Source organism: Gracilinanus agilis, chromosome 2 (genome assembly GCF_016433145.1).
Source record: "Gracilinanus agilis isolate LMUSP501 chromosome 2, AgileGrace, whole genome shotgun sequence".
NCBI classification, from domain to species: Eukaryota; Metazoa; Chordata; class Mammalia; order Didelphimorphia; family Didelphidae; genus Gracilinanus; species Gracilinanus agilis.
The window spans coordinates 152,923,325-152,934,836 of NC_058131.1; the positions used below are offsets into that span (position 1 = coordinate 152,923,325).

Below are 11,512 nucleotides of genomic sequence, written 5' to 3' on the forward strand. Positions count from 1 at the left end.
GTAAGAGAGGGAAATGCAGAAAATATTGCCTAGGTAAAAATACCCTAAGTCCCGGTTCAAGTGCTTCCAGACCCAAATGGAAATGTGAATGCGAATCTTACCAGCCCACGAAGGTGTCTCCAGCCAGGCAATACAAACACCAAAGTCCCACACCAAAGAGGCTGAGCCGCAAAGGACTGCTCTCACACCAAGGAGGAAAGAGTCTCACCTGAGTAAGTGTCCCTCTTCAGCCCGAGTCTCCAATGCAGAAAGCTGAATCTTTGCCATAATCCAAAATCCTAATCAGAAAGCTGAAATCCAAAGCTGCAAAAGAACTTCACCAGAGCTCACGCTCATCAGGCAAAAGAGTGCACAAGAACTCCCGAGGTCCCAGAGGCTCCTGTTCATATCCAATTTTCTCCACCCATCAGCTCTCCTCATCATATCTCAGGAATCAATCACAGTCTCTCAAATTGCCTAGCACTGCTGCAGTGGTGGTGGGGGGATCTTTTGTGGTCTTTTAGGGTATGAACTTCCTTTTCTAGTAAAAGGTTCTTACTATTAATGATTAAGTGTGAAAGGCGGGGGACTCCAAGTTCTTGATTGATTAAGTTAAAATAAACAAAAGGAGTTTAAATTCTCTTTCACACACCTACAGGAACTGATGTAGAGTGAAATAAGCAGAACGGAGAGAACACAGTAACAGCAATATTGTATTGTGGAAGACTAAGTTATTCTCAGCAATACAATGATCCAGGACAATTCTGAATGACTTAAGGCAAAGATGAGGACCACCTTCAGAGAAAGATCAAATCATACTATTTTTCATGTCAGTTTATTCGTTTATTTTGGGGTTTTGGTTTTATATGAGTATTCTCTTACAACAATGACCAATATGGAAGTAAGTTTTGTGTGATAGTATATGTTTAGCCCAGATCAAATTGCTTGCCATTTCCAGGAGGAGGAGGGAGACAATTTGGATATTATAATTTTGGGAAACATATGTTGAAAATTGTTATTACATGTAATTGGGAGAATAAAATCTTTTTTTAAATGGTGATTGATTGATGGATTGTCTTGAGGAGGTCAGGGGAAGGGGTCGTGAATCTGACTTCTGTTTTCCTCTGAAAGAGGGGCAACTGGACTAGAATTATACCTATTTCCTTCCCTAAATTCTACTGGTCTAAAGACACAATGAGTTCAGAACAAAAAGTGTTAACTTTCCTGATTGTAAACCTTGAAGGATGGAGAAGGATAATCCTTTGTTTACATTCACCAGTTTGATTTCTTTGCACCAAATACTAATTATAGTAAAGATCATTGCGGGTAGTGAATTCTGAGAAAACCCACTTATCCAGGCAAATAGAAAACAGAGATGAGAAAAGTTATACAGATTAGAATATACGTAGAGTGAATGAGTTCTTCCATGGGAGAAAGAGATGTCAGATCAAACATGATCTGAAACAAAGAGAAACTCACCAAAGTCTCTCTTTGGTGGCAACTGGAAATCACTAACTTCATCCTAAAGAAGCAGCTTCCCTTATGTGTCTGCCATGCCCAACATATGACTGTCTTTTTGTCTCTCCATGTATCTGGAGTTTGTTCTCAAAAGACTTTGGAACTGCATGTCTTCTCTCCTAAGGGAAGAAAAAGAGCTATTTCTCCTCATCAAAGTTCTTGCATTGAATCCTCCCCTCAAAAAGTCATGAAGTGGTATATTGTATTGTGTCAGTGACTGTGTCGCAGTTAAGACATGTTCTCTCCAACAAATTAGGTATGCCTCCTGCAAAATTCCTCAGACCTGACTGGAAGGAAACCTGAATTGCAATCATAATTCTTTCATTTACACACACACACACACACACACACACACACACACACACACACACACTCCTATTATGGTTTCATTTCTTAGAGCCCCTCTACCCTTTAGAAATGAGAGAGAGAGAAAAGAGAAATCTCAGTGTAGGGTTATGCTTTCCATTGTAAAACATGATATCCAAGGGGTAGAGAGGTGGCTCAGTGGACAGAGAGCCAGGCTGGGGAATGGGAGGTCCTGGGTTCAAATGTAGCATCAGATACTACCTAGCTGTGTGACCCTGGGCAAATCATTTAACACCAATTGCCTAGCCCTTACCACATGTCTGCCTTAGAACCAACACTTCATATTGATTCTAAGACAGAAGGTAAGAGTTAAATTTTTTTTTTTTTTTACTGACCAAGGAGACAGAAGTTGGAATAAGGAGTTAGAACAGAATGAGGGTCTGGAGGATGGTCACCAGGATAGGGAAAGATTTTAGATCATGTTCTACGAGAATTGCTTGACGGAACTAGGGATGTTTAGCCTGGAGAACAGAAGAGGAAGTAGGGGTGGACAGTTTTCAGCATTTTAAGAGATAACATGTGGTTCCCAAACTTTTTTGGCCTACTGCTCCCTTTTCAGAAAAAATATTACTTAGCTCCCCCAGAAATTAAATTTAAAAAATTTTAAAGCAATTAATAGGAAAGATAAATGCACCTGTGGCCATCACCGCTATCCTGGATCACTGCAGCACCCACCAGGGGGCAGTGGCGTCCACTTTGGGAATCACTGAGATATTATAGAAGAAGGATTAAGACCTGCTCTTTTCAGTCCTGAGAACTAGATGGAAATTGAAAAAATTCTGGCAACTTAAAGCCTTTTTAAAATTTAGAATATTTTACCATAGTTCCATGTTTCATGATTTTCCCACCCCCCCTTCCCTCCCCACTCCCAGAGCTGACAAGCAATTCCATTGCATTATACAGGTATCATTGTTCAAAACCTATTCCATGTCATTCATATTTGCTCTAGAGTGATCATTTAACATTAAAACCCTAATCATATCCCTATCAAACTATATGATCAATCATATGTTTTTCTTTTGCAACTTAAAGTCTTAATAGAAGCACTTTCTAATAAAGAGAGCTATCTGAAATAATGATGGTCTGACTGAGGAGGTAGTGAGACCTTTAGGCAGAAGTTGGATGATGCTTTCATGTTATGCTGTAGCTCAGGCTCTCATTTGCTAAGAATTGGTTAGAATGGATGGCCTTAGACTTCCCTTCAAACTCTGAAATTTTGTGATTCTGTAACTCTGTGGAGAAGGAAGGTCCTGGTAAATCTGTGAGAATTCCATTGTCTTCCAAGTCCAGTGTGATGGGACAGACCATAGGTGGCCTCTGTCCCCACCCTCCTTTCTCCTTCTTAGTGTTTACTTTACTCCAAGCTTGCCTTAATGCCTATTAATCTGCCAGTGCCCTTGATGACAGTCACAAGGGCGTTCCTGCTGGCTGGCCAGCCCACACATGGCATTGTTGGTCCCAAGCCCCAGCAGGTTCATTTATAGCACCACTTCTCCTCCTCCTACCACCTCTCAGGTCCAGTCCCTCTACACACCCTCTGAGCCTGCTTTCTGAGGTTCAAAAAAGGGGTCTCAAAGGAAATATTCTGATGTCCCAGAGGATTTCAGTTACCCAAAAGTGAGGTTAGTTGGTCCTGGATCTGGACAGTGAAGAAAGGAGGAATAGGGTGTCCTTGGTATTGGTTAGTCTATCAAGTCTGCAGAGATTAGAGAAGCAAGACTCTCTTCCTTGTTTGGCTATTGACTCAGCTTCGAGACCCTAGACCATGTTGGCAAACCTATGGCATGGGTGCCAGAGGGAGCTGCTCCTTTTCTCCTCTCCACTGTGCCTGAGGATATTCCTCACTTCACCCACCTCTCTGCCCAGTAGCCCAATGGGAGTGCTTTTCTCCTCCCCTGTCTGGGGTAAGGCAGGGGCTCACATCAGGTGTGAGGGTTGCAGTTTGGGCATTTGATCTCTAAAAGGTTCACCATCATTGCTAAGACAAGCCACCACCCAACTTCATGCATCAATTTTCCCCATATCCATCAAATGGATAAATCCCTGCCTATAACTTCCCAGCCCCCCAGAGATGCTAAAAAGGGCCAGAGATCACATTTGTAAAAAAAGTGTTTTGAATTCTGGTGAAAGCAATTGTCAAAGTACAATATGTCATTAATGTGGAACTTCTAAAAACAATAGCACTAGTGATTGTCCTAATTATAACATGACAAGTAAAAAGAAGGAGTATGTGAGCATCTGAAGCTAGTTTCCTAAAGGCTTAGATACATTTTCCATGGCCTCACAGATCAAATTATGAACTTAAACTCCTCCCAACCCCTATAATTCAGAAACGTCAGAAAATACAATGGAAATAAAAACAGGGACTCGACTGTTACTAATTATTCTGGAAATGGATTATAGAATGCCTAGGAAGAGGCTTTTTATATTCTTTGGGCTGGGAAGTCGAGTACTAAAGTTAGAAAGTCATCTATAGAGGAGTAATTTTCTTTTAACAATCTGAATGGGGTTGGAGGAATGGAAGAATGATCCTGAATTCTGTTCTGGTAGACAAGGGGGAGAGATCAGAGTTGAATAGCCTGACTGAGGGGGAGATACAGACAGATGGGAAGGACAGGCAGAGAAACCTGGAGACTAACAATAAAGAGAACTGAATTCTATTCTTGGCTCTGCAGTGGGAAGTCACTCCCAGTGTCTACATCTGGGAGATGAAAGGTGTGAAGATAGTTTGAGTCCTACAGATGTAAATGTAAGGCAGGAAGATTAACAGGGTGTGGATAAGGGTATGTGGATGCTGGGTCCAAACAACATAATTAGTGTTTGTCTATTTATTAATAGGTGTGGACATGAAGTGGGGAATGTGAATGTTGGAGAGAGAAATAGAAACTGGTTTGGGCCTTCAGGGTCCATATCCTCAAGAGTAAAACATTGAGGTAAGGTGTGGAGATATGGAAAACCTTTTTTTTTTTTTAGTGAACCTTTAGCTGCTGAAAGCTCAGGAAGGGACTTTAAGGACTTAAGTGTGACATAATGCAAAGGCATTGTTTTGGAAGAAAGGAGACCTAAGCTGTAGGCTCTCCTCTTGTCATTGACTGGCTGTCTTTGGACACTAACTACTTTTGGACAAATCATTTCCCCTTCCTGGGCCTCAGTTTCCTTATCTGTGAAATGAGGGGATTAGACTAGTTGGGCCCTCAAGTTCCTTCCAGCTTTGACAGTCTATGGTCATACCTATCAGCCACCAAGAAGAGCTCATTATGGTTCCCAATGCCAATGACTTGAAGGAACCCAGGGAAGAAACTTAGCTGGACCTCTTTAAGACTAGAACAGAGCCAGAGACTGGAATAGGAGTGGAAGGAAGCCATAGAGGAACAGAGAGCTTCTTCTAGAAGCCTTTCCTTAATGCCTCTTAATTCTGGTTCTTCCCTCTATTTTATTTCCTATTTATCTTGCATGTAGTACTTGCTGCAGATTGTCTGCCTCATGAGACTATGAGTTGGATTGTTTGAAGGTAGGGACCATTTTTTGGTTATCTTTGTATCCTCACTACTTAGAACAACATTTGTCACACAGTAGGTGGGATAGTGGAAAGACTATTGAGCCTGACATCAAGAAGATTCATCTTCCTGAGTTCAAATTTGGACTTATATGTTTACTAGTTGTATGATCCTGGACAAGTCACTTAATCCTGCTTGCCTCAATTTCCTCATCTGTCAATTGAGCTGGAGAAGGAAATGGCAAATCACTCCAGTATCTTTGCCAAGAAAACCCCAAATGGAGTCACAAAAAATCTGATGACTGAAAAACTACTGGACGAGAAGAACAAAGATGCTTAATAAATGCTTATTTATTAACTGACTGACTGGTATAAGGGAACAGTTCATTGTCACCGTGGCTTAGGGCACTATCTAGTTCCAGGTACTACCATTTTTTTGCCCCGTCCTGGCTTCGTCCCTAACATTCAAGGATCTAACAGCCTTCTCCCTTCTGTTCATAGCATTGGCATTTCTCCCATTTTTCAGAGTGTCAGACTAATATAGAGTGAGTGAGTGAGGGGAAGTGGGTACTGAGTGATAAAGCAGCCCAAATAAGAGGCCAAACATCAGAGGGAAAATTAAACAATGAAGGGCCTAGTCTTCTTCTTTCTTATCTCCTCCCCTTTTTTCATCCTTCCCAGCCCAGACTGAGGTTCTGAGATCATAGAATGCCCTAAGCATCCTAAGAACATGGGGTAAACTGTCCTTTGTTTAACTGATTTTCCTAGCTATGAGGGAGGGTTCCATCTAGGAGTGGGGGTGGGTGACTGATGACATCAATAAGACATTTTAAAAATAACCAGAGAGACAACATATTTCGGAAAGCACTTACAGAAAAGCTCCTTCGTTTCCTCTGTGTCTGCCTGCCTGCCTTTCTCTCTAATCCCATCTCCAACTTCCTTCCCCTAATTCCCCTCCCCTTATTCCCAGTGGGCAGAAATTTCTTCCTATTAGCCTCATAGNTTTTTCCTCTTCCTCCTCTTTCTTCTTCCAGATGTGTCTGAAGTCACACAGGTTAGCTTCAGGATGAAAAGTTTATCTAGAGTCTCTTAGATTCCAAATATAATGCTTTTGGCTGTATACCAGACTGAGAGTGCTATCAGAGGAAATGAAGAAGACACCTTAAGGTTCAATTTTCTCATCTATAAAATGAAAGGGTACTAATAAAATAAAATGGAAGGATTTAGAACTGGAAGGGACCATCTCTCCAACATCCCATTTTACAGATGAAGAAATTAAATGAGGCCAAGAAAATGGAAATGACTTGCTTAAGGTCATACACATAATGTAAAAAGAACTAGAATTTGAACTCAGTTCTTCTGAATCCAAGTACAGGGCTCTTTCTACTGTAGCATACTGACTCCTAATTTAAACTTGATTTTCAAAGTCCATTTCAGCTTCAATATTCCATGACCTTGTAGACTCAATCTTGAAAATCCATATAAACTTTAATATTCTGTGACTCTGTAGTCCCAATCTTGAAAATCCAATCTTGATAACTTATTTCAGCTTCAATATTCCATGACCCTGTAGACTTGATCTTGAAAATCCTCTTCAACTTTAATATTCTGTAACCCTGTAGACTTGATCCTAAAAGTTTATTCAGCTTCAATATTCTGTGATCCTGAAGACTTGATCTTGATAACTTATTTCAGCTTCAATATTCTGTGACCCTATAAACTCAATCTTGAAAATCCATTTCAGCTTTAATATATTGTGACTCTGGGATTGCCCGATACCCTTTCCCCACCCATCTCTTCCCAGAAATGCTGAGTTCTCTCCTTCTCCTTCTCTTGGAATCCTCTACCCATGTGAGATGCCTGGCCTGGTCTAATGACCTTCCAATCCTGCTCCTGGCTTGTTGATAGATTACCTTCATTCCTCCTTGGGGCCCTGATCCCCATCTCTGAGTCACCCCCCTCTAATGAGTTCTCATTTCCGGACAGAACCCGTTATTAGCCGAGGCCTTTACTTCTCCCTCATCTTATTCCCCTAGCTGGAGGCCTCTTGGGGAGGAGGAAGGATAAAGATTATGAGCCTTCATTTTTAGGACCTGGGTGGGGGTGGGAAGAGGGCAAGGATGGGAGAGGGCTATGCCCATCCTCAGCTTCTCTTCCCCCACACAAACCCTAGGAGAAGACCAGGCATGCTTTGAGGGTTTGAGTCACCTTAAATCTAGGACTGGGAGAAAGGGAAGATGCAGGAATCCCTGAGCTCCAGCCAGGGTTACCCTTTCTTAGTTGTAGAGGGCGGCACCTAGAACTTGCCCCCCCTCCCCCTTCCCAGCGCCTCTTCCCTTCCCCGTCCTCAGGCACTGAAGGGAGTCAGATCTGGAAGTAGCAAACCAGTTGGGCCGGTTTTAGAAACTCCAGTGAGCGGAGGACTAGAGAGAAGGATGTATGTCCTGCCCTCTCCTCCTTGCCTGCACACAGAACTGTTGAACCCCCCCAAAATTCCTGTTGTCTCTCCCTAGGACTGCTGGGTCCCTTTCCAGATGAGGCACCCGGGAAGCCTGGGCTCTGTGGCCCTCCTGCTGGGGCTGGAGCTGGCCCTATGTCGGGGCCAGCTGAATACACAGTACTGCGGGGCCCAGAACCAACCGGAGAAGCTTCAGTTTACCAGGCTGGGCAGAGGGCGCTGGCTGGATCCTGAGGGCCGACCACCTGGGTCCCTGGCTCCCCTCTACCGGATGGTGCGGGGCTTCCTGGATGTGGTGCAGCTCAACCCCTTTCCAGAAGGTGAGGAGGCAGGTGGTGGGGTGGTTCAGGGGAAAGGGAGAAATCCTCTGATCTTGGAGAGTCTTGTTTCTCTCTCCACCTATGGGACTTCTCATTTTTCTACTTGGGGTCTGTCCCAGCTCCCAGCCAATGTGGCCTCGGTGCTTGTGCCAACCCGGAACAAGAGGGACCCAGACATCTCCCGTCCTGGCGCCAGCAGGGAGAGAGCTCCCTCTTCCAGGACTGGCTGCGGTCGTAGAAGTAGGACAGTGGTCTTGGTGGCAGAGGGAGTGGCAGGAGATGTCTGGGAAATCCTTCAGAATGGAGGTGATGGGGCAGGGGTGGAGGAGCTGGGGTGGGGGCAGCGGGAGAGAGCAGGTGCCACTGGAAGTGAAGAGAGTCTCAGGGTTGTGGTCTAAGGGAGAGGCTGCCCTCTCCATCCTCCTTCTTTCTCGGTGGGTGGAGAGGAGAAAATGTTCGGTTGGGCTGAGCCCATTGCTCTGGAGCCCTGAGTCTCTCTCACCTTCGTGACCGAGAAGGCATGGGGCCCCTGCGTGGAAGAGCCTCTGAGAATCAGGAATGGTGGGTCCCTGGCCACTCAGGAACAGCCTCTGCCCCAGTGCCCAGACTGGGGAGACCTGGGTGGGGTTGGGGAGTGAGGTACCTAGAAGAATAGGGTGTGGGTAACTCTTGGAGCGCTCCCTCTTGAACTTTCCCGACTCCACTCCCTCATCAAGCCCACTCCCTGTAGCAGGTCTGGGCAGGACCTTATGGGGCAAGCTGTCCTTTCCTTGGCATATAGGGTGTGTATGGGGGAGGAGTTCCCCATGCCCTCCCCCCTGAATCTCCACAGCTCCCGTTCATTCAATGATATGCACTATTTTTGATTATGGTTCTAGATTGGCTCCTGGCAATCATGGCAGGGTTTGGGAAGGCAAGGTAGCAAGATGAGGTGGGGGTGACTCAAACTCTTTCCCTTTTCTGTAGGGTTGGTTCGAGTGGCACTGAATGAACCTTCTTCCGTTCGGACCTCAGAAGTGAGTATGGAGAGGCGAGGATGCTTTTGGTGGGAAATAATCTACAAGGCTTGAGCGATGGGAGGGGTAGGAGGAATAGAACTTTCTAGAATCAGAGGCAGCTAGGTTGCACAGTGAATAGACGGCTAGTTCTAGAGTTGGAAGGTTTTGGATTCAAATGTGGTCTCAGACACTTCCTACCTATGTGACCCTGGGTAAGTCTCGTCCTTGTCATTCTTCTGCCTTGGAACTAGTTCCATCTGTTAATATATAGTATTGATTCTAAGACAGAATGTAAAGGCGTGTGATCATGGGCAAGCCTCAGTTTTCTTATCCATAAAATGAAACCATTAATATCTGTAGCACCCACCTCACAAGAGAGTGAATCAAACAAAAAATCATGTATAAAGCACTTTATGAACCTCAAAACACGAAAGCAAATGTTAGCTAGCTTAGGTGGTGTAGTGGTTATAGCTCTAGGCTTCGAGTCAAGAAGACTTAAATTCTTTCATGATTGCCCTTGGGCAAGTCACTTAATTGCTATTTGCCTCAGTTTCCTCATCTGAAAAAGGGGGAAAATTTTAGCCCTTAGCTCTCAAGGTGGTAGTGTGGATAAAAACATCTTTGAAATATACCCTCTTCTTTCTTCTCCACTATCACTGCCCTGGCACAGGCTGGCATTTCCTCATCACAGTAACTTGTGCTTTCATAGTCTGCCTCTAATCTCCCCCAGCTCCAATCTGTTCTCCATTCAGCCAACAAGGTGGTTTTCTTTTCTTTCCTTTTTTTTTTTAAACCCTTACCTTCCATCTAGGAGTCAATACTGTATTTTGGCTCCAAGGCAGAAGAGTGGTAAGGGCTAGTCAATGGGGGTCAAGTGACTTGCCCAGGGTCACATAGCTGGGACATGTCTGAGGCCGGATTTGAACTTAGGACCTCCTATCTCTAGGCCTGGCTCTTAAGAGGAGGCTAAAATCCAGCTGTTCTCAATACTTGTATTAAAGATAATGTCTTGAGTTCAATCCATATTTAAGCCAGGCTCCCATTACTTTCTACATCTTCTGTAAGAAGCTGAGGAGGGGTCATTGGGAGTGGATTCAGGGGGGGATACTGCCTTATTTCATTATTTTATTATTTATTTATTCTTAATATTATTTCTATTCTATTTTAAAATTTTTATTTTGGTTTCATTTTATATTATATAATTTTAATATAATAAATTTTAACTTATTCAAATATTTACTTTAAAGAATTTATTAAAATTAAAGCATTAATTTAATTTAAAAAATAATTCATATTATATTAATTTTTGCCATGTCCAGCAAACATTTTTATTTTATTATTCATTTTATAATACAATTTAATTAATTAATTTTATTTATATTAATTATTTTAATCATCCTTATTATAATTGTTATATTAATTACATTCATATTAATTATTTTGGCAGTTAAAAAAACTTTACTTTTTATCTTAGACTTGATACTGAGTATCTGTTCTAAGGCAGAGGAGTGGTAAGGGCTAGGCATTTGGGGTTAAGTGACTTGCCCAGGGTCACACAGCTAGGAGGATTTGAATCTAGGATTTGCCATGCCCAGGTCTGGCTTCCTATTCCCTGAACCACCTAGCTGCCCCTTTCTGTTACAACCTGGAACCTAGAGCTCAGGTCTGTGTTCAGAATGGGAGAGAGGCTAGGAGGAGAGGGCTAGTCCATTCATTCTCTCCAAGTGTTAATGTTAGGTGTAGGGGAGGGATGGAGAAGGCAGAAGGGGAAGAGGTCCCAGCTGACTTCTTCCCTCCCTCCCTCTCTCCTTCCCTCCATACTCTCTCCAGGTGGTCCGCTATGAGGCGGGTTATGTGGTGTGCGCCGTGATTGCCCTCCTCTTCCTCCTTATCGTGCCCACGGTCGGGTTCTGCTTCTGCTGTTGCCGTTTCCGCCGGCGCTGCGGAGGTCGGGTCAAGGCTGAGCACAAGTCAATAGCCTGTGAGAGGGGCAGCCTCATGACCTTTCTGCTGCTCATCACTCTTCTTCTCCTGTAATCAAGGGGGTCTCTGGGAGGGAAGGGTGGCTGGGGAGACGGACGGGACAGAGGGCGAGGCACGGCATTATGGGATCTAGGAGATCTTGGGGCGTTTTGCCTTCCCGGCAGAGGCGAGAGCCTTGGGGGCCGTCCCCTTGCCTACTGGAGATCCTGACCACAGCTCGCTGGCCCCTCTGTCTTAGGACTGGTGTGGTCTGTGCTTTCATTACCAACCAAAGGACCCATGACGAGGTGGGACCGGGTGTCCGGGCAGTGCCTTCGGTGCTGCACTCTCTACAAGGTCTGGTCTCGGACATTCCCCAGGTGAGCACTCATCCTTTTCTGCCACAGCAGCAGCC

General features: G+C 44.2%; 1 protein-coding gene across 1 annotated transcript in view; it reads left to right on the forward strand.

Moving 5' to 3' along the window:
• The first annotated feature begins 7,893 nt into the window (after window positions 1–7,893).
• Window positions 7,894–11,512, forward strand: part of PROM2 (prominin 2) — a 32,154-nt gene continuing 28,535 nt past the window's right edge. Inside the window, exons 1-4 of the mRNA XM_044659515.1 lie at window positions 7,894–8,137; window positions 9,104–9,153; window positions 10,966–11,168; window positions 11,357–11,477. Coding sequence (XP_044515450.1) covers window positions 7,894–8,137; window positions 9,104–9,153; window positions 10,966–11,168; window positions 11,357–11,477 — 618 coding nt within the window. The remainder of the gene's footprint in view (window positions 8,138–9,103; window positions 9,154–10,965; window positions 11,169–11,356; window positions 11,478–11,512) is intronic.